The 24,510-nt window shown below is 40.8% G+C and overlaps 1 protein-coding gene across 2 annotated transcripts in view; it reads right to left on the bottom strand.

The window, feature by feature from the left end:
• The window catches only part of LOC121190655 (transcription factor COE1-A-like), an 86,141-nt gene that overhangs the window by 22,832 nt on the left and 38,799 nt on the right, over window positions 1–24,510 (bottom strand). For both annotated transcript variants that reach the window (XM_041051572.1, XM_041051573.1), the window contains exons 7-10: window positions 6,418–6,499; window positions 5,180–5,321; window positions 3,539–3,672; window positions 1,768–1,894 (exon numbers count right to left, since the gene is read on the bottom strand). In XM_041051572.1, coding sequence (XP_040907506.1) covers window positions 1,768–1,894; window positions 3,539–3,672; window positions 5,180–5,321; window positions 6,418–6,499 — 485 coding nt within the window. The remainder of the gene's footprint in view (window positions 1–1,767; window positions 1,895–3,538; window positions 3,673–5,179; window positions 5,322–6,417; window positions 6,500–24,510) is intronic.

Here is a 24,510-nt window from a genome sequence, read left to right as displayed (position 1 = left end):
TTTACAATTACTTTCAACTCCTGCCCCTGTTTGAAAGTGTGTGTGGTAAGCTGTGTAAGACATGACTCCATGCGAGTGTGGCTTTGTGTGTGTTTACGTGTGTGTGTGTTGTTGCATACTTGCATGCGTGCGCTCTTGAGCATGTTTAATTGCTCGGTCCCTTTCACCCAGAGGCAACCACAGCTAAAGCATTGAAAAACCACGACAGCCAATCAGCTTTCATCGCCAGTGACCTTTCACCAGTGACTTCCAGAGAGAACTCGACCTTGAGGGGGGGTCAGGCAACCGCGGTAACGGATCGCGTTTCCTGGGTCACATGTTGAAGCGATCAGCCAATCGTGAGGTCACAGGGGGTCATCTCCGCCCAATAGGAGAAGCAGTTAGACGCCAGACGGACCAATTAACAGCTGGCTTGCCTCAGGGTCAGACCAAAGATGTTTTGACTGAAGACCATTGAAGGAGGCACACAGGCAGAGCACCTTTGTCCAAAGAAACTTAAGACACTTAACATACCTCCAAAAAAAAATCACTTGACTTCTTAGTCTTCCAAACTTCGTCAAGACATTTAAAACAAAAACAATGTTCTGGGCCTGTTTTATTGCACTCATTATTGTTGCTCTCATTTCTTGTGCAAACTGTTGTGTTTTTTCACTGCACTTTCCAGAAACCACTTGGCAACCAACCAATGTGGCGAGTACCATTTTCCTACAGGTCCTATAGATGTAGCTACAGCATTTTGTTCGAAGTCCTTGACTTCTTCTTCTTCCTTTTCATTTCTCTTGTTGCATTTTCAAAGGTTTGCATATTATTGTATATTTAAATTGCCTTGCTTTCATTCAGAGCAAATGACTGTAGCTGAAACACAAACCTCATCACTTGAACACGAAATATAAAAACTTTCATGAACTTGACACCAACAGTAAAACTGACAATTTACTCATGCTAAGTTTTTTTCATCTTCATTGATCAGGTTTAAATCCTCGTCTTTATCTTTGGTTAATTACCAAGGTCATTAAATGTCTCGAACCTCGAAGAATTTATACGGCAGCTGTTTTATTTGTCTGTCTCTCTCTGTGAATGACGTCATCGTTATGGTGTGATGGAGCCATGTTGAGCAGATCAATACCAGACATCACATCACCTCGATCCATTTCCACATGTATGTGCGAACAAAATGAGCAAACACACACGCGCGCACACACATGCTTTTTTGTCTTTTCTCTCCTCTACTGAATTTGGCAGGAAAATACTCATTCACAGTCAACAATCCGGTCAGAAATCACACACACTTTTCCAACATTGGGTATGTGTGTGTGTGTGTGTGTGTTTTAATGTGTGTGTGTTAGTAAACTGGGTGTTCTGGATGATTTCACTAATAGCTTCAGTATGGAGGGCTATAAAGAGCAGACTGTTTAATTGTAGCTGGTTTTAACGAGCCTCTGATTATGGCAACATTCTAACGAGTGTGGGTCGTTAATGTTGACTAATCTACAGTCATTAGTTCAACACTGTCTGGCCTGAGAGTGAACTGCAACTCATAGACGCTATTCATACACATATGTGGACACAGGCGCGCGCGTGCACACACACACACACACACAGGCAAAGGCTCTTGAATATGCAAACAAACATTTCCAGAAACCAACAATGAAAAATTAAACCTACCCTCCAGAAAACACAAGAAAAATACAACTGTATACTTCAATCAAGAACACGGACATGTGTACTTGTTCTGTATGAGTGTATGCGTGTGTACATTGGACCTACCTGTATATATGAACCTTCCTGGTGTCCCTTTGCAGAACTGTTTAGACTTGTAAGACAGAGTGACCTCAACGACCCCAGGAATGTGTCTGGGAGGCGTCTGCACCCGGATGGCATGCGGCGTGATCAGCTAGACAAGGACAGACGGGGAGACCAAGGGTCAGTACACAAAAACATATCAAAAATACTAAATGATGTTGTCTTCTGTGAAAAATTGAGTTGGAAAATCATGTTTAGACTTTCTTTGAAACCGACATCCTGAGTCTTGATTTGGTATAGCTGGGTTATGTTGCAAAACAACTAAAGGACCAATTTTTCCCTTTAACCCTGGATCCAGTTTTGACCACTACTGTGTGTTATTCTTTGAGGGTGCTTTTGCATAAGCTTTCTTGCTAGAGCTCCACTCTAAAGTTTATTTTAGTTTGTGGGTTGGAGATTATTGTATTTGCACTTGTTAACGTGATGAAAAGCATCTCTAACTGAGCTGTAATCACATTTGAATTTGATGTAGTTTTACATCAGATCTGATAACTTTTAGCTAATTTGAGCAAACGGAGAAAAGGAGATATTCCTATCGCCAGTGTAGAACAAATTATACATCTTCCATCTTCCATATATACATCTATACATCTTCCATATGGTCATACAGGTGTACTAACTGAAATCCTGTAAATAGAAAATATAACATTGTGATTGATGCTTTATTCTGGTTATGAACAACAACAGTGTCTCGTGTCTTGTTCTCTTTCTTGTGAAAGAGAACAAATGTTTGGCATACTTCAAAAATTAAAATTAAGTCTGATTTCCCAACACTTATGCTGACACCAGATGGAAACGGAATCATTGTATTGAGCTGTATGTGACAAACACTAAGCATTTAGCATCATATTTTTGTGGGTGTTTTTCAAAAATACTTTTCACTATTTGGCCCGTGTTTGCGAAAAAAAAAGTAGGAGGGAGAGATAAACAGAAGACAAACAGAACTTGGCAAACATAAGCAATCACTTTCCAGTGAAATTTCTCAAACTGTGTTTTCTCGCCTCAGAATCAATAATCAGGTTGAGTGCAAATGAAATATTTGGTTGGCCAAAATCCATTAGAAGCCAGTCTGAGGAACGCCAAGAGACCTGAGTCAGTTTGAACTGAACTGAACTGAGACTCTGTACACGTTAGTGTGTGTAAGTGTGGCTCTCAACACTGTAAACAAACCCCTCAGCTCTTAACACACACACACACGCACACACGCACACACACACACGCACACACACACACACACCCATCCATGTATGCCAGCATGTGCACACACACACACACTGTTGTTGTTGGAAGGGAGCCATGGTCGCTCGGCGTACACGGTGAGTGGAGTCAGGAGACAAATAAACAGTCTGTAGAGGAGTGGCGCTGGGGAAAAGTACGATAGTGAGCTCTGTATGTGTTTGAGTGTGTGTGTGTGTGTGTTTGTGAGTATTGAGCCGATGGCTATCAAAATCTGCTGATTTGATCAGTATTCCAGAGAGAAAGAGACAGAGGGAGTGTGGGTGAGGAAGGTGGAGAGGGGCGGCAGTTGCTTGTTGGTGGGGACTCATTAGAGAGGCAAACCTCATTTAGACAAACATTAACACACACACACACACGATCACACACAGTTAAGAGCCTGACCATGAGGAAAAGTATGTTTTCGTATTGAATTACTTCCAACGGTCTGAGGGCAAAAACACACAGTTGAGGGGCTGAAACAACATGGAGACAGGATGATGATTGCTGGCAAACTCACCTCGCTCCAAACCAGCATGGTACCGAAAATGACTTGGAGACCATCGAAGAAGTTGTCTCCTATGATGATGACTGTAGCGCCCCCCGTGGTCCACCCCTCGCTGGGGCTGATGGCTTTAATGCAGGGAGCTGCTCCTGGAGTGAGGAGAGTGGAGGATTATAGCAATCAAGAGAGAGGGGAGAAAAAAAACAGGAAAACAAATATTAACAAATGTTTATAGACTTTTAGTATTTGAGATGCTGATCGATGATGATCGACAGCCATATGATTGTAGAAAAACATTTGTATCCGTTAAAGGCAAATCAGTCCCTAAACAAGGAAGGAAACCTGGCTTGAACTCTTTTCATCCCTGTTGCATCTCCACCTCATATTTTTCCGTGCTACACCCTTTGGATTTTGGCTGTGGTCCTGATCAACACATCACACTTATACACTGAATCCGCTAACAATTCAAAGATTGTCTCCTTTTCAACTTCTCCTTGTGTATCAAAGTTTCTTCCTGTAAATTATTCTATTATTTTAGATAAAAATTTGAATTTCTTTTCAATTTCAAAACATTTATTGATTTTGACTCAGGTAAAATTAGACGTTTTTCTGAATGCATAAGTCCAGTGGAAAATTTAATTAAATTAAAACAATCAGTGCAACTGTAATTCTACTGACTGTGAGATGAAACTGAAAGTTCTGAAACCTTGTATGTCAGCTTAGTTCTATTTACAGTTCACCCCTCTCAATTATCAAAAAACTAAATGTTTGCAGGCCTTATGAGACAAAGATGAGCAACCTCAGAAAACCATTTACTTCATTTATTTAAACGTCAGCTTAAAGTGACTTTAAAAAAATGTAAAATGAGAGAAAAATTGAGAAAAAATGTTCATGTTCTGTCAAACCATTTTCTTTTTAACAATTTTAAATGCAATTTGAATTTCAAGCATCATTTTGACAGTTTTGCGTTATGTTCTTTGCCTTCTGTGTTTATTTATTGTCTGTTTATCCCTAAAGCCGCCTTTGGAAGACAGACTGATATGAGATTACTACAGCTCTGCTTTTAAAATAATGTTTTGACATGGATAAAAACACACACACAGAAGGTTGAGTATGTATCATAGTATTTCATACAGACTGGATGTAGTCAGCTTTATGTCACTTCAATAATATTGAGTATTGTGTGTATAAGCTCATATGATCCAATCCAATATCTCCAATATCACAACAATAAAAGCTTGTCTGTCAGACAACAACACTGGTAAAAGTGTGTGTGTGTGTGTGTTTGTGTGTGTGTTTGATTATCAGTATTCAGCTGAAATACAACAACACCCCTTAGTCTGGGTTTATTTATGAAAAAGAAGCATAATTATATTAGATCTAGCAACACACACATAGAGACATGGAACATTTTGTGTGTGTGTGTGTGTGTGTGTGTGTGTGTGTGTGTGTGTGTGTGTGTGTGTGTGTGTGTGTGTGTGTGTGTGTGTGTGTGTGTGTGTGTGTGTGTAATGGTTTGGATTAGCCAGATGGAGGGGCAGGAATCACCTGATAGGATTAAACCATCAACCATCTGGTGGCCATGCTGCTTACGCTCACACACATTCAAGCACAGACACACTCACACACACACACACACACACACTCCTGTGTTACCGTGTTCTAGGTAAGACGGTGTTCCTTCCACAGGGTCGAGCCTGCGGGCCCGTCGGCCATGTTTGGAGTTGTTGTGGACGAACATGTTGTCAGACACTGACAGGACATGTCCCTCCACACTCACCGTAGTCGATACCACCACCTGGAGAGAAGCAGGGGATGGGACAGAATGGGGGGACAGACAGAATGAGTGGGAGATAGATGTTTGGAGGGAAAAGAAAGCGAGGCAATAAAAGAGGAGGAAGAAAGTGGTAAGAGTAGAGAAAGGGGGAGATGAGCAAAGAGAAAGCAGAGAGAGAGCAAAGGGGAAGAAAAAAGAAAAGCAAAAATGAGGAATTACAAAGTTGGTGGTCTAGAGATTATTGCACAGAGGAGTTAAAAGCATGAGACTGTGAAAAGCTCTTTAAATGTAACCCGTTATCACTGCTATTACCATCACCCTCAGCACACACAAAGTCATTGTGACTGTACACTGTGTGTGTGTGTCTGTGTGCATGTGTGTGGTGTCTATCCTCCCCTGTTCAATAGTTCCTGATGGGTCCGGCCCTTAATTATCTCCCAGGGAAACAGAGCTGTCTTCTCTGGTTCCACTACAATAGAGCTGCACAATTAGAGGCACAGATACTGTCACACACTAGCTACTGTATGACTCTGTCTCTCTGTCCTGTCTCACACAAACACACACACACACATGCTAACAGACCCACACAAACATGCACATGGGTGCACACCAGCCTAAATACACACACATACGCTCACACACACGTGCCCTAGTAATAAATCTATCAGTATCTCTTGGGCTCTCTCTCCACTCAGACTCAAGTGGTGTCTTCCTGATTGTATTCTGGCCATGAAGATAAGGAAATAATAAAGACTGCACTGCCCTAACTCTTACTCATAACCTCACAACCTTCCTTTCTTTCTTTCTTTCTTTCTTTCAGTCTTTCTCTAATATCCTCTTCTCTGTCTCTCTGCATTGTGTGTTTATTTATGTTCTGACTAGTCAGGGTCACGATCTCGTGTTTCCTGTGAAGGCGACGATAGCTTATTTACTTACACAGAGGCGCACACATACACACACATTCCTGTGTTTATGTGTTACAGTAACCATAAAGTTGTGTGTATTATTATGAGTTATGTGCACAAAGGCAAGGAGAGAGAGGAACATGCAAACACACACACACAGAAAGGCAAAGAAGTATAAAGTGACAGGAGTAAAGGAGTGTAGTGGTTTCTACCTGGAACCTCCTCATGTCCCGTGGGTTTCCTGCGTTCTTTAAACAGTTCTGGTTGCACTTGAGAAAAAACTTGAGGAAGAACCTATAGAAACAGAGACAAACAGGCAATATATGAGGTTAACAGTTTAACATTTGGTCAGAGTGAAGACCACCCCACTACTTTCATTCAGGATATGCAAATTCAAGCCCAGTCTCCAACATACAGTACAGACAGATCCTCAAATACAGATACCGAAATTAATATTTCATACTGTTTAAAATTCAAAATGAATTTCCTCATGGAATTTTCATGTGGAACATTTTTTTCTTTCGTTCTTAAATCCACACCAACTGCTTTGAAAAGCCACATAAAGGTGTTGGATGAACATACAAGAAGGTGAATAAAACAGCACACTCAAGCAAAACTGGTGAAAATATGTGACTGTGAGCCAATTTAGGTTTTAGAAAATCTTAGGTTTGACCTTCAGTTTTATGCTTTTGTGAATCCAAACTTCAACATACCCCCGCTGCCTTTGTCTTTTCTTAGGTTTTTCTTGAACATGAACTTAATCCCTGACATGACTGAGAAACACTTTCGAAAACAACTTTCAGCATGTGGTGGAAGTGTTTTTCTGATGCTAACCCTGATGTCATTTCATTAAAAAAGGGGAACTGTGTTGACATTGGGCGTTTTAAATGGGACCATATGTCATGAATCTATATTACAGAATAAATCAAACACACAGATGGCCATCAACAGCAAACAAACACATCCAGGTTGTGTTTTGGTGTGAGCCAGCTGGCCAGTCTGGCAAAACCAACAAGACACACTTGCACAACACAGACACACATGTTTATGTGTTTGTTATATCTCTATGTTACAGCTCAATAAAAGCAAATGTCTCTACACTGTACTCTCCTACTTTCAACTGCATTGTTTTTAACTAAACAGCATTTTTTTTTCTCTTTTTTTAGTTGCTTTATCTTTCTTTTCAATTTCTTTCAGTACAATTTGACAGAAACAAAGAAATGTGACTGCACAACAGTTACAAGGATAAAGGTGAATCTCCCTGTTGCAACAAATATTACTAGCTCCACAAATATTCCAGTTATTGTGCTATATTGGATTTAATCAGCATGTGCACTCTCTGTATTCATCTTTATGTAAGAAAACTGTGTACCTAAATAATCTGAACTTTTCTCAAGTCTGCATCACCTCCGTTCCCTTGTGGCTGAGCCTGGTGCTCATCTGCTCAATAGATGACAGCTCTTGTGCTGGACCACCGGAACAAAGCAGAGGTGTGTGCTTATGGGTTGTGAATGTGTGTGTGGGAACATGTATTCCGCATGTGAGTGTATGTGTGTGCATGTGTGACGGTGCAGCACAGCCCAGTGGCAGGTCTGAGTGTAAAACTCTGCATTAACGAGCTCAGGCTTCGTTAGAACACCGGCGCTGGGATTTTGCATGCCTAATTATGTTGACCCCTCACCCCTGGGTGACAGCCTATCACAGCGGAGGACAGCCACGGTGACCCCTGCTGACCTCCCACTGTCTAGTCCTTCTCACAACACTAGCATAGCGTTAACACAAGCACCTCAGCTGACCCTCTCCTGTACATCTCTGTGTAAAGAAGGTGGTTGGGAGGCCCACACACTCCGCTGTTCATCTGCCTGAAATATAAAAAGACTAAAGCAATGGTGGGAAAAAAATTCAGATCCGCTTAGCAATACTCAAATACAAGTAAAAGTCCCGCATTTAAAATCTACTTGCAGTAAAAAGAAAATATTTAAACGACTAAATCAATAAAATAAATGTTCAAAGTGTTTGGTATGAAAAATTGCTTTCAGAGAGTTAAATTATTTATGTAATAACATGTAAGAACCATTTGAATGTTGTTGGTGGTCCAGGTGCTGCTGTAAGTCGAACTTCTTTACGTATTGCTGGGGCACAGTGAATAAAATTAAATTTCCTTTTGAAATTTACTGGACGAAAAGTATGAAAACGCACAAAATGAAAATACTATCGTGCCTCAAAAGTGTACTTAAATGTACCCTGTGGTTTTATTTTTGTAAACAACACTGTGTTATTTACAGTCATCTAGGGAAGCACTGAATCAATCCACTAGATGGGTGTTGATGCCAATACTAACCTCATGCAGCGAATCAGGTATTGGCAGTGAAATGACATTCATTTTCAGTTTTATTGTCAATATAAAATTTAGTGTTTCTGCAATCAGTCACATTCATTCATTCACAGCAGGCTGCTGACTCAGTTTTCAGAGCCACGGCATTCCCTGGGCCTTTTGTTACTTCACATGAAAATTATTCCAATGAGTTCCACACTGCGTGGGACAGAAATTTAAAAAAGAAAAAAGAAAGAAGAAAGAAAGAAAAAAGTTCTAATACTGGATCAGTACTTGGTTTATGCTGAGCTAAGGTAGCAGAATTGGGACTGGGAGAGGAAAGAATGGGATGGGTGCATCTTTACCATCAACACACATCTCTTACTAAAACACACAGTTAATTTCCTAAAAAAAAAAACCCAAAACGGTCTTACTTTTACCTTATAAAACAATTGGAAAACCTTTGTTTTTGAATATTTTGAAACCTGCATTGTTCACGTCAGCTTGTGAGCTTGTTCAACTAATACTTTACTGGCACATTGCTGCCTTTTACAGCTCACCATTGCCTCCATCTGTCACCTCTACCCCTTTAGAGTATGAAGAAGTTTGTATTTTGTACTTGATGAAACAGAATATAGAAACAATACCGAAATTCGTTCATCAAAACATTCCTCTGTGGCCCTCGTAGTGGTCAAAGACCCCACAGGGTACTTTAAAGCGCAGTACAGAAAGCAAATGCTTCCATTAATTTCCCTCTCTTGTGTCTTCAGAAACCAAATAATTTTAGCCAATTGTTGGCTTATGTTGTTTGCCTTTCGTACATTTCCTGTGAGAGCGTTTTCTCTCACTGAATTCCTACAGGACATATTCTACATTTTAATGCAGTATGTGTGCGTTCCTCTTCCCCCTTCACTTGACCCCATCTGGCCTAATCAACTCAGCTACAAAAAGGCCCTGCAGCTACACACACACAGGCACACGCACACAGACACCTTGTGTGAATTGATTGGCTGGTCCAGTCACTGGTCGTTAAGAGGCCTCCAATTAAACCGGGCAATTATAAGTGTCTGAATGACTGTGGGGGAGGGGGAGCACTCTCCCCCTCTCTCCTCTGTCTCTCTCTCCCTCTCTCCGAGGCCCGATCATGTTCAAGTGATAACAGCGCTGTTGACCTTTGCTATATTGTGAGTACTGCACTCAGAGTGCTGACCTGACACCAGCCCCGCATGCTGCAAACACACACACACACACACACACACACACACACACACACACACACACACACACACACACACACACACACACACACACACACACACACACACACACCATCTGGACAGGGAAGCGCTAGAAGGGTAGATGAAAAAATAAAGGTGGTAAGAAACAAAAGAGGGGAAAAGAAGGACCCTATTTCTGATAAGCCCACAGCCGTGACATACTGTATTACCACCTTATCACAGTTGCCTATTCATTCAGCAGACACAGAGCAACATTAGCATTGATTTGAAGTCATGCCTCTGGCCACCTGATGAATGTTCATTCAAAATTTATTCTCCTCTTCTGGTCACAACTCCAGGGAAAAATATCTGGTTCTTTAGTCAGCAAGTCACTACCTTTGTCTGTTTGCTGTTTGGTCCTGGACAGGAACCGTATCAGAGCTTGTTTGTTAAAAACAGTTTCCTGCTCCAGTGAAGCGGTGAAATCATTCAGTAAATCACAGTATAAAAGTTTACCACAGTACAATGTCACTTTTTAGCCTATAAATAATGGCAGTGTATCCACAGTTTCAACTATCAACCCCACTCAATCCTGCCTCCTAAAAATATGTTTATTTACAATTAATTTGCAACAGTAAATAAGCTTTGTATGAAATGTCACTGTGACCAGATTACATTTCTTATTAACATAATGACGGCATGTGGTTAATTTACATATTTGGAAAGCTGATACTGAATGTAACAGTAAAATGTTCACAGACAATATATTTGATGTCTGCTGCATTATTAAACTTTTTTATGATTATGTGTAGACACTCACAGTACTTGGTTAATTTTAGGGAAAGATTGTGGTCTGGTTTAATACAGAAACAGTCCACACTGACTTCAGATGTGTTTATTTACATTTAACCTAAACCACAATCTTTCCTGACCTTAAGCAAAGCATTTTTGTTTCCTAAACCTGACCACAGACGGGACTCAGACAGGGATGCAAAGCCCGATCTCTGGTGTGACAATCATGCGCTTTGTACGCCCTCCATCCACCTAAACTACCTCCTGGCAACTCAGCTGCCGTTAATAAATGTAGCGCTTCAGTCATTAAAAAAAATATTCTGTGATTCTGCGATTGTGTTTCCTAAAAAACGTGTTTGAGGTTGCAATTCAGTTGTATACAAACAGAATTTATAGGAGACAGAGTGGCCACACTGAGATGCTGTGTGTTATTTAGCCTCTGAGCCACAGCAATGCAGCAAACCACAGTTGGATTCTGCTTTTTTAACCCGTTAGCCATGATAATGTAATCAACCACACTAGGATGCTAGTGTTATTTAGTCTGCTTGCCATGGTAATGTAGTAAACCACAGTTGCATGCTGTTTTTTTAGCCTGTTAGCCATGGTGTAGTAGTGAACGGCACAGTGACATCCATTATTCAGAGGCTGAGATGGCAATTATGGCTCAGAGCACAACTGACATTAATATTTAATATATTGGGCTAACACAGACCTGAAGAGAGAGACAGGAAGTGACAGAGTGATGGGATGGAGAGGGCATTGGGATGTGTGGAGAGAGAAACACAGCAGACAAGAGGAGGGGGACACAGAGAGTGTGCGAAGGAGAAACAAATGGTAGAGAGAATGAAGAAAGAGGATTGTGGGAGTTTGTTTCAACCACTCTCCTGTCATTTAAACAGTTACAATGCCAACAGGGCAAGGGTGACATCCGGGGGAATTCCAGCTTTGTGTGACTGTGTATAGATGTGTGTGTGTGTGTGTGTGTGTGTGTGTGTGTGATGCCTGTGTCCGTTTTATTCCCTAAAGACTCGCTATTCTACTGAGCCAAGAATAACGATGCTGCCTTGGAAGAGAAAAAAAAACAAAAAAAAACAAAAAAAAAATCTGTCCAAAACACACACACACACACACACACACACACACACACACACACACACACACACACACACACACACACACACACACACACACACACACAGAGCGTTCTGGTGAGCTGTTGCTGACAGGTGGAGAAATTGCAGCGAGTCAGTTAGTGCAGACAAACTGAACAACAGATCAGTGCTTTTGCAGCTCCTGTCTCCTCTGTCTCTTCTCTGTCTCCCTGCTTTCTTTAGATGTCTTATTTCACCTGCCTGCCAAGTTTCTTGGCAGAGCTTTCTGACAGAATGATGGTTTTCACTATCTTTCTATATGTGCATGCGAGTGAAAGAACTTGCTAATGCCTGTGTGCCTACTGTAACTGCCCGTAACTGATCAGTTACTGGTGGTGCCACGCTTCACAAAATAACGCCATGCAGCACGAAGAGGAGGACTGTTTGCAAACAACATGTAAATATGATTCAAAGCATACTTGAATATATTTTAAATACTCTAAGTCACTCTGGATAAGAGCTACATGTTAATACCGTTACTATAATCACAATATTGGTGACCAGTCTTTCAGGTTAGCATGCTTTCCCTTCCCATCTGTCATTTCAAATAGCTGATCGAGCTAATATGTGTAGTGCGAGTTTTCCTCTCAGTCTGTTCATCTGTCAGACATCAACTTCCTGCTTCCTGTTTACACTGAGTGCTTGTTATTGTTTAAAGTGATGACATCAGATAGCATTGCTGGGCACCGTGCCTGCTATCGGAGTAGTCAAACAGTAGGAAAAACAAGGATATGAAATACTACTACGCCCTCTATTTGGCTGTTATCACAATCATAATAATGAGATAATCTATTGCTTCCTGTGGAGGAAATGCTTGTTTTTTCTTTGCCCTATAGTATCTTGTTCAACGGCACTTCAGCAGAGATAATGCTTGTTGATATGGGGCAACATAAATTTATTTGTCCAGTTACAACAAGATGCAGAAGTCAGGTTTGTTGTGGCTGGTGCAGCAAAGTTAATAGTCACAGAGCAGGAGTCTGGTAAACCTTTCTTGTTTGTATGCTGATAAGATTTAAAGACCAGGGAGATCTGAATAACAGAAGGAAGAAGAAGGAAATGAGACGAGGAGCAATCTGAGGAAGAGGATGAATTCATTTTGCTTGGAAGGATAACTGGAAATCCACTGTAGTCTTGGTTCAATAATGTGTGACTTTTACCAAGTCTTGCATAACCTGGAAAATATACTGCTACAGCCAAAATGAAAACTCTAATCTGTATAACTGCTCCAATCAGTTGTGAAACATTACATTAGATTGCGTAAAGTAAAGAAAAAATGCCTTGTAAATGAATATCAAGGAGCTTATCAACATAAGGCTGCAACTAAGGATTATGTTGATCACTAATTAATCTGCTGATTATTTTCTCTGTAAAAAGATTGATTATTTGGTCCATAAAATGTCAGGAAGGAGTGGAAATTATCCCCCAGAGCCAAAGTGACATCCTCAAATTGCTTGTTTTGACTGAACAACAGTCCAAAGCAAAAAGGACACTTTTCCGTTAAGACATGTAACAAAACCCATTATGAAATTAACAAAAGAGCACGTGTGTGTGTGTTTGTTTCCCACACTGCACTGACCATGCTCAGTCCGGTGCATCTTTAACAAAAAAAAATGCTTTAATTTGCAGGAAAAAAAAGATGAAAAAATGTTCCTGGGAAAAAATCCACATGCACACACAGAGCTATGGATGAGCAACGCTGAAAGTAACAGGAGCATGAGAGCGGGGAAGACGAGTGGAGAGAATAAGAAGCCCAGACTGAGGAAAAAGTGTGAGTAAAGGAGGGAGAGTGGTTAGGAGTGAAATGGAGTGCGAAAGAAAGAAAAAAGCCAGTGGAGGAGGGAGGGAGAAAAATTCATGGGAGAGAGAAAGAGAGTTATGTGAGGGAACAGGACTTAAGAGAACTGAGCAGAGCCGAGCGAAGCGGAGTTACTTTACATAATGATGGTTGATATGCACAGAGGTAATTGATAGCTGAGCTGCAGCCCAAAACACACCCAGCTAGCTGTCAATCACAGCTCATGTCCCTGGAGATATGCTAATGATGATGATGATGAGGGCTTAGCTTCATATTGCTATCATTACTATTAATGCTGTCATTGTTGTCATCTCTGCATATTTAAATGACAGAGCAGGCCAGGGTGGTGATAGCCAGAATGTATGAAATGTGCGAGGGGGCTCGTATTGTCTGCCAGGGCTGAGATAAACTGAGTATTAATAACTTGTACTACTTGTTCAGCACTGGCATATACCTGTACAAGTGTCATTACATCACTGTTACATATAACAGTGACGCTGATGTCTTCAGTTTGTGACAAGGTAGGGCAATGTTGCTTAGAGGGATACGCAATCATTATCTATGGGCCACAAGAAGCAACTCTTTCAGTGAAGGATCATTAGTAAGTTTACGGACAAAGTTGTGTTTTGATGAGTTAATACTGTATTTGTGCATTAAATGCCAATTTACTGAAAATTGGACTGTTTGATCTCCACAGTCAAATAATGAAACTTCAGAGAAAACAACCCTCCCACTGTAATGAATGATGATAACAACCTCTTACAGCTGGGGTCTTATTTTTGTTGTTTTGGCCAATGGAGGAAGAAACACACACCACCAGGCAAGTGTGGAGTAGGGACATGTCCTTACCATGATCGAACTGTTGCTGAATTGTCCCGAACAATGTTTTTACTAATCTGAAACTACCTTGGCATTCTAACTCCACAGCGTAACCCGCAAGACCCAGACTGCAGAGTTGCCAGGTTTGTGTGTTTTCTGCAAAACACTGGTCGTTATAGTAATGACTGAAAGATTGGAATATGGGGGGATTCTTGACTTAGATCTGGCAACCCTCAGCTCCTTACACATTGTTGACCAGCTGCAACCCAGCAGCAGCTGTAGTGGAGTTAGTGATGAACAGCAGTGAATCTGAAGCAGTAAGTATTTTTAGTTTCAACTTTTCAGCATCACAGACTTGAAAACATCTTCACTGGACAAAACTAATATAAGCTAATTTATTCAAAGATACTTGATATATTTAACTTTCAGCAACTCAACAAATATTTACTATTTAATGCCTCCCTCCGCCTTTCCACGAGTAGGTCAAGAGCAGAGTTACTACGGCTTATGGCTCATTAAGACACGGACATTATTCACAAAGTAAATCAACCACAGCTTGTCCAACTTATTTGTTTGCTATCAGGCGTCATTTGATTCTGAAAATCCAGTCAGCAGCAGCCTGAGCCACACAGAGACACAGACAGATGAGCTGCAGGCTCTCAGGTGAGCTCTGCTGTCCATAAGTTCAGGAGCTGAATGTTGATGCTTGAGAATGTCTGTGGCTCTGTCATGAAACTTTTGAGTTGTGTCTCTCAAATCAACAAATTTGAGATTTGAAACAGATGTTTTCCTACACTTTCTAGAAACGTTATCACGTTAATTCTACATATACATTTTTGTCTCAGATTTATATTCATGTTTAAAAATGTAAAAATATCTATTTAATATCAGAGTAAAGGTCATAATATAAATCTGGTTTAAGGCAAGTTATACCAGCAAATACATATTTAATAAACCTTTTGCAGAGCAAGGCTGCTTATGTGTCTATGTGTGAAGATGCCCGAAAAAGAGAAGCAGAGAGCAAGTGCACAACTGCCTTCCAACAACAACAACAACAAAAAGTCTTTCCAAAGATAAAACCAAACCTATGCCCTTAGATCAGACAGTTTAACAAGCCAACAGATTTGTAAGATTATTTAAACCACTTTATTTGGAGGTAAAATCAACAGTAAGTACATTCAAAATGTCCTTTACACAATTTTTTTTTTTGCGTTTACCAATCTATTTCTGTCTTTCTAGCACTGACTGTGTCTAATTGTCAGAGACCTAATGAGATACAGATGAATGAATTATCGTTAGTCAAGGACTTCATATGCATTGCGTATATTTCACATATCAGTGAGTAACTATATCAAGCTATGGTATGCCCCAAAACACTAACAAGCAATTTGTGCTGCCTGGTAAATCTGCAAAATGTCAACTTATCAAGGAACTAAGAAAAACAGCCTTGTGTAAAGCTTGATACCACTGCAATTCTGACATCCACAGTGATGTTGTAGATACACTAAAAACCCATAGAATCACTGTCAGGGTTACTGGTATGCAGATGCAAGGGATTATTCTCCTTTATATTCATGAACTTTGTTAAATGCTTGAGGAACAGCGATGCTGCAGGAAAGGAGTCGCAACCAAGAAAGTCGTCTTGACCCTTAATCAGAAATTAACCAGGACTCTGGCACTGCGATGCCACTGAACAGTTAGAGACCATAATAAGATTAAATTACAACACGATGTGAGGTCTTACTCACCGGAGGGAGAGAAACAGTGAGGAGGTGAGGGCAAAGATGAGGGGGCTAGACAGACTTTGAGGGAGAGAGGAGGTTACTGTGGTGTATATTTTAAAGGCTGAAGGCAAACTGTTGAATTATAGATGAGAGAGATTGATTTGGGAGGGGGAGAGGAGGAGAGGAGGAGAAAAAAGGAGAGAAGAGGAGGAGGAGGAAGGAGGGACAGAGGAGAGAGGGGAGAGGCAAGGCGGGGAAAGTGAGTGAAGGGTGAGCAGCTAAAGGATCACTAGCTCTAGGCCAAACATGTATGTACACACACACACACACACACACACACACACACACACACACACACACACACACACACACACACACACACACACACACACACACACACACACACACATACACACAGGCACATACACATAGCTTACCTCAAATCGATCTAAAGCTCAGCCTTTCTATCTTTTTACTTCTCTCTGCTGGTCTCACACAGGTATAGTTTATCGCTACCAACAAACTCACACACATACACATATTCTCACACATGCAGATACACGCCCACATACCCATGTACGCTCACACACACTCACACAGTCTTAGTGATTACGTGGTAGCAAGAGAACAGCACCAGGGACCTGCAGGGCTGCAGGCAGATAAAGTAAACTAGAAGGGCTTTCTGCATTTGTGCATGTGCGTGTGTGTGTGTGTGTGTGTGTGTGTGTGTGTGTGTGTGTGTGTGTGTGCGTGCGTGTGTGTGTGTGTGTGTTCCTTTGTCATTGGTCTTACAAATAATTCATGGGGGGTGGGGGGTAAGAAAAGGAAGAGAGGAGAGGAAGGGAGTGATGAAGGAAGTGATATTGACAGGAACCTCTTCCTCCTCTCTCCTCCTGTCTCTTTCTTTCTCCATCAGTCACTTGCTCAAACACACACACACACACACACACAGGTTCACTGCCTGTGAGATTGCCTGCATCTCTCGCTCACTCATACACACTCACTTGCTGCCAGGGGAATTTCTCAGTCATAATGATGCAGATTGAGAAAAACATTCATCAGGCTCCTCTCCACTCAGAGATGTGGCATGTGTGTTGGCTCCAGGTTGGATTTTTCTTGCTCCTCTCCTTGTCATATCTGACTCTTTCTTTCTGCTTCATGTTGCCACTCATTTAACAAAACACTACACATCTGTTTGCGCGTCCTCAGCAGAAAAACGATAGCACTGCGCAACTCAAAAACTTAAGACATCCCCTGTTTGCATGTTCCTGACAAAGACCTCTTGTGGTCATGCAAAGATGGCTGGTGTCTCTCAGAAGCAAAGCCCATGTAAGCATGAAGCTGTCACAGAACCACGAAACCTCTTGTGGTCTGACCACTGGAGACCGCTGTTCACATCCTGTCTCCTACCAGCAGTTACTGTTGGTTTCTCTTAGTCTTGACCACAATCTTCAACAAAAGTTGAAGTTGCCTAAACCAAACCTTGACCATACAACTGGCAGATCAGTAAACACTCACATGAATCGTTTATGTAAAGGTTTCATTTTGGAAGGCAGTGACAAATGAATTGGTAAGGACTTCTTGGTGAGTAAATATACTGTAAAAGTGTGCTCGTATTTATATACATAGAAAAGCTTTTCATTTAAAATCCATGTTAAATTACCCTTGACAGGATGTGTTGTAGGTTAAAGAGGCAGCATCCTGTGTTTCAGCATATTTGTGTGTCTAAGTGTCAGTGTGTCAGTATATTTCTCTACGGCTGCATCAATTGGTGTGTATGTGCGCATTACTAGAGGACTATGTGTATACTCTATCCTGTTACCTTGTCTATTTAAAGGGATGATATTTTATTTAGTCGCAACATCTTGGTGAAATGAAATATTTAGGAAAAACTCCAGTCTGATCTGGACACAGACCATTCACTCAGGGTGACCTATTTAACACAAACTGCCACAGATCGCCTCTCCTCTCTTTGCCCCTGGTGTCTGTTTCACCTTCTCTTTGACTCTCTTTAGACAGAGGTGCACAGGACAAAACAGATTTGTATACCTGACATCAAAAACTCCATTTGCTTGTTTTCAAATGCTCACTGTTAATTGTCAGAGATACAGATCTACTCAACTATAAAGTTTACATCACGCTGAAACAACAAAGTGATGATTAATGTAATTTCTTTCAGTCAGTCAGTCACTGAAAGCATGATATAAAAATAAATGACAGAAAAAAGATAAAGATATATCAAACATAAAGAGGGCTTTTGCTCTTAAAGGTTTATTTTTGGAGGACAACAACCTAAAGGTCAGATTGTGACCTTAACGGGAAGAGATGAGCAGTGAAGGGAAAGGAAAAGGAAATGAGGTGAGGAGAGTCACAAGGAAGGAAGGAGAAACAGAGAGAGGGAAAAAGAGAAGAGAAGGTGAGGAAGAGGTACGGGGCAGGTTGCAGGATTTAACTCCCGCTACGTTTGTCAAACAAATTAAACACCGGTGAAGTTCCTCACCTGTGCGCGCACGCACACACAAATCCACACAAACACATACACAAACTGCCCGCGTGGCACGCATATGGCTCACCCGGTCCAAATAAGGAAATATGCATACATTACCATAACTAATGTACGAACCACTCCATTTAATATGCTAATTCACTGAAATATTACTGAGCGCCGTCTGTTGTAAATGAATAAATTTGAATTGCAATTAGAATAATCCTTTATAATTAATGAAAACTGTCAATTTTGGTTCAGAAGTAATTTGATTAACGGGTTGATGGGGCACCAATTAAGTGGAGGAGGAGAGAGGAGGATGAAGAGAAGAGAAAAGAAGAGAAGGGAAGGGAAGAAAGATGACAAGCTCTTCAGATAATCTGTCCCTTTTCATGTGTAATGAGAGATTAAGCTAAAATGATGTACTGTTCCTTTAAAGACATTAATTGTAAAACAAAAGCGCACATTTCTCTTACCTTTGTAGATATCACAGCAGCACCAGGAGAACAGGAGAAGGCATAAAAGAGAAGAGAAAGGGAGGAGGGATAATTAGACAGTGGATGTAGCCAAATCCACAACATTTCTTCTGATAAATGTTCACATAACAATGCAGACTTCAAACAATACACAATATTGCTGATAATTATTATTTCTGATTAAAAAAAGTAATTTTGTTTATGTATTTCAGATAGCAGTGGTTTCTACGGTGGCCCATAAGGGCAAAGCACACACAAGAGAGAAAGCACATATATTAAGGAAAACATGGCTCAAATCCAGAAATGCAACAAATACGAAAACTCATACAAACACGGAAAACAAGAAGAATTGCTGCACTGGAGGCTCCCTGGGACATGAGAGGGAGTGATTTGGATAAGGAGCAACGTTACAGATACGTTTGCGTATGTACCTCTAACCTAACCCTTTGTTAAATGTTGATATTTTTCAGGTGACAAAAAGTAGTCTCTTAAATTTTGAATATATGGTCAGTATATCCAAACAGTGTCTGTTTGGAAATTTGCTCTGACATTTTCAGAGATGCGCGGACTCCCCCACACCAGTTGAGACTGGCCAATCATCTCCGCAGCTTGCGGTCCTGCTACCGAGATAGATAGCGCCATCGTCCTGGGGAGAACAGTCTCTTTATTGCTGGCTCTGCTGTCTATAGTATTTTGAAATATGTTGTAATTGCTTTCGAAAGAAAATAAACGGTCTTAAAGTTGAAATATGATATTTGTTCCTGCCAGTTTGTCCGAAGGTAAGGCTGAATATGTTGTAAATACATTTTTAATGGACAGTTTAACAGTAGCCCTGCCTTGGTGGACTTCGGGGTTTCTAATATGTACAGATGCATCACTACATTTCAGCAAAAATAAATATATAAATATAGAAAAACTGAACAGAGGCAGTACAATCCATATTTCCCTATTTATTCATTTTTTAGATATATATTACAAATTAGAAAGCAGGTTTTCCACTACACTCACTTTCACTTTCAGGTTCTGTAAAAGTACCTGGATAATATTGTTTATCCAAATCAAGCCCATCACTCCCCCTATAGCATCTAGGAGCTCTTTTCGTGTCCACTTACTGTTTTTGTATTTGTCGCATTTCTGAATTTGGAGTGTGTTTCCCTTAATGTCTGCGAATTCTGTCTGGTATGTGTTTTGTCCTTAGGAGCTACCGTAGCTTTTAGCTGTGTTATTCTGCAGTAATGGTGTCGTTGGCTTTGTAATTCACAAGCGCCTCCTACCGCTAATTAACCACATCCATGTTGCTGTTATTAGCTAATTACAAGACTGGACACATGCCCAGCTAATTAAAGCTATTAAGTTTGTGTGTGTGTCTGTGTGTGTGTGTGTGTGTGTGTGTGTGTGTGTGTGTGTGTGTGTGTAGGAGAGGGTGTATAGTAAGGCATTTGAGGAGTTAATGTTTTAATGACAGAATATAACGGAGACCTGCATTGCAACAGACCATGTGATACACCCCCCACTCTTCCTGTGTAAAAACACCACTGCTCCCTCTATTCCCATATCAATAGCCAAGGTCATTATGTGCAGCTGAATCATATGTTTCACTAAAGTTGCTGTGTGTTAATAATATTTCAACAGAGTTGCAGGAAAAAGCTTCTAATTTAGCTCATTTAGTCAACACTGTCATCCATCATGGTGAAAACACAAAAGACTCTCTCCTGTTTTCTTTTTGCTTTTCTCTCCTCACCGTCACTTTTTCCTCATCTCATTTTCTCTCCTCCACAGTGCAGCCTCCCCTCCTTATTCATTTTCACTCATTTTCTCCCCCCTCCTCTCCTCAACCCATCCTCCACTCCTCTTTTGCTTTCCTCTCAGACACCGATTACATTTCTGCCTTTTCTTCCCTTTGCCCTCCTCTCTTCTTTCCTCTCCTGTCTCCTTTCCTTTCCTGTCTTTTCCTTTCCTCTCATTAGAAGAGCACGTTTTTCTTCATTTGCGCTCTCTAATCCTCTCTTTATACATCTGAATATTCATGGACTTGTTTTGTTTTGAATATTCAAGAACCAATTAACATGATGTTTATGAATAATTAATGCTTATTATTTTCTCTTTTAAATTTTTAATAATTAAAATCTATAAATCTGAGAGTAAAGCAGCTCATTTTTTTTTTTTCACAAACTTTCAGTTCAAGTGTATGTGGTAGATAGTCTGTGTATGTGTGTCATGGTGACAGACTATTTAACAACAGCTCAGGAAGTCTCTCTTTCATCTGCCAACAGTCTATCCTCCTGCCACCCAACCAAGGTGTGTGTGCGCATGCAAGCATGTCTGTGAGTGTGTGTGTGTGTGTGTGTGTGTGTGTTTGTGTGCTCACCCTCATGAATAAATGAACTTGTTAAAGAGAGATGAAGGGGAAGAAGGAGACAGGTTTTGCTGTCCTATTCAAAACTACCTGATCTGGCACATCGCTTAGCATGCAGGAACACACACACACATTCACATCAACATGTTCACATACATACCGCTGAAAACAGTGGGCCGCACTGCCAGCGATACAGAAATGAACTAGACTGTAGGATGAGTATTTAAAATAGAGCAAGTGAGAGCAAAGAGAAAAATAAAGAGAGAAATTAAGAAAAAGAGCTGGGGGTGGGGGATGGGGGGCAGTGGGAGATGTGAGAGTGAAAGATGCTACCTCGTCCCCCTTTAGTCTTATAAATACAACTGCCTTCACTACAGGCATCATTCCTTTTAATCAGTGTCGCTGCTGTGATCAAAGAAATACCACCTCCACAGAAAGAGACAGCAAGAGACAAAGTACAATGGGAGACTCCTCACTGTCTGTGTGTGTGTGTGTGTGTGTGTGTGTGTGTGTGTGTGTGTGTGTGTGTGTGTGTGTGTGTGTGTGTGTGTGGGAGAGAGAGAGAGAGAGAGAGAGAGAGAGAGAGAGAGAGAGAGTGACAGCAATGCCGTCTAGTACCTGAACGACAGCAAAGCCATCATGTCTACACGCTGTCACATAAGTGGGGTCTTGCAATACAGTCAGACTTACGCCTGCTTCCCTAGGCTTTCTCTTTCTTTCTCACTCACGCATCCACACACACTCACATACACACACACATGCGTATGGCGCTCACAACTGTCAAACACTCACCTCCCAACTGGGGTGTAGGTAATTAACCAGACAAAACAACTCACAACACCTCACAGATCAAGAACATAGAGGAAGAAGTACAAAGAAGACAAAAACACAACAAAGAGAGAAGAAGAAATGACACACACTGACTACAAAACAAGCTACAACTCCTAAACAAGGAGCTCCACTCAGAAAGACTGCAGAGGAATAGATAATGATGAAAATAGAAACAAATCTACACTCCTCCACTTACCTCTATCACTCCTCTCCTCACCGTATTACTTGTCTTTACATCTACAGTAACAGGCGCGGTTTTACAAGAACAAGCCATTACCTGTTATTCACCATTTAAAAGTGCTGCATCACCACTAAAAAAAAAAAAAAAAAAATCATCTGTACTCTGATTTCTAATGTTACTCCTGTTACCTCACATTGCTAATATGACTGGCAGCTCCCATGCTGTATTTAGACTTGTCATTTAGATAAGACTTGTTGTAAATCATCAGCAGAGCTTTACAGCACACAGAGGAGGCAGAAAGAGCGGTTCTACCACGATCAGACTTAAAACTTTTCTCGGTTCCTCTTGGTGGGAGAAGGTAGAGTTAGGTAAAGAGTAAAAAGTGACTGGAAAAGGAGCATTGGTCTTCTTTCTCAGGTGGCATTGTTATAGAGTAACAAAGTTCATGCACAAAAGAGGCTGAGATGTTTGTGGATGGATTGGATTGGTTGACAGAACGACGGACACTGACACCAGAGATTGCTTTTCATTTTCACTTACAACCAAACCTTTGCCATAACACTGTCACATCATAAAAGGGCAAGTTAGTTATTTTTTAACAGTTAACCTGTGGCACATCTCCTGGTGTCAGTAGGTGTGCAACGCTCCTATGAGTTGGGAAAAATGACCTAAGTTGTTTGTCATTTGTTTACACCAAATACAGTGTGTCGCTTTTACAATGATTTGTTAATATTGTACTTTTAAAATAAGAGCCTTGCCCAAGGGCCACTGTTATTATGTCAGTTATGCCTGAATTTTAAAGTAGTGAGGTTTATAACAGGTCTTACTAATAACATTAACAATGGCTCTGTTATATTCAAGAATCACAGTAAGTTATGACAAAGTGATAGTGAGCCAGCATACACAGTGCCAGGACCCTGAAAGTGAAGCTGCTAAATGGAATTCATCATTAATCTTATTATTTACACCTGTGCTTTTCCCACCGACATTTCTTTTTCTTTCTTTCTTTCTCTTTCCTTCCTTCCTTCCTTCCCCAATCAATTAAACAAAGGAAAACAATTAATAATTTAAAAATAAATAACCCAATTTAATTAGAGCCTTTGTTCAATTAACTGTTTCCCTCCTTTGCTCTCTGTCATGAGCGGATGTTATCATGATGACAAATACCACTGTAGATATGTGTGTGTGTTTGTGTTAAAATGTGTGCATAAATCTGACTCCCTGACTATCACCAGTGCTACTTCCTGTTATGCCAAGTCTCCGAGTGTAAAAGAATGGCGCAGCGTAAACCACTAATTAGCTCCCACTCAGACAAACTAAGATTGTACAGTGCATACAGATTTTTTTTTCTTACTCTGTTTAATCTCCCTGTTGTTTCCTATTTGTTCAGCTCATTATGTGATCAAAGCCATTAACATGTTTATGGAGCGGCTCTTTCATGTTGCAATAAAACACACTGAAGCAACTCACAGAGAGTCATAAGGCGATAAAATATGAATGTAGAGGCCCGAAAGACGAGGAGAAAAGTGTGTGTGTGTGTGTGTGTGTTTGTGTGCATATTTGTGTGTGTTTGTTGTATGGGGGTTGTATGTGAAAGTGAATGAGAATAATGTATGTTTCAACCTGATGAAACTCTAAGATAACAAATAGGATGTGGAGGACAGGGGGCATTTGAGTGTTTGCGCTTTTTCTGTACACACACACACACACACACACACACCTACACAGACAGACACATATGGAAATACATACACAGAGGCAGTAACTGTTAAATAATTCAGCATACACAAACACACACTGGAGGCAAGGTGAGGGTAAAAGCACAGCTAAGCCAACAGGCATGGTGAGTGGCCCGCAGTGTCAACAACCAATCAGGATGGAGCATGGTGGCCAGAGAGAGAGATGTGACCCCTGGTGACCCCAAACTCTAATGATTTATAAACATGACTGAGTGTGTGTGTGTGTGTGTGTGTGTGTGTGTGTGTGTGTGTGTGTATGTGTATGTGTGTATGAGTGTGTGTGCCAGAAACCCTGAAGCTATTTAAATGTGGAGATGAATTCTTATTTATTCACACAGAATAAGAGTGAATGTGAAGACCCCAAGGGTAAGGTTCAAAACAATACAGAGGGAGGGAGGGAGAGAGAAAGAGAGAGAGAGAGAGAG

The sequence above is a fragment of the Toxotes jaculatrix genome, chromosome 12 (genome assembly GCF_017976425.1).
Source record: "Toxotes jaculatrix isolate fToxJac2 chromosome 12, fToxJac2.pri, whole genome shotgun sequence".
Lineage (NCBI taxonomy): Eukaryota > Metazoa > Chordata > Actinopteri > Toxotidae > Toxotes > Toxotes jaculatrix.
The sequence above is the reverse complement of the archived record's forward strand: the minus strand, read 5'-3'. Positions and strand labels throughout refer to the sequence as shown.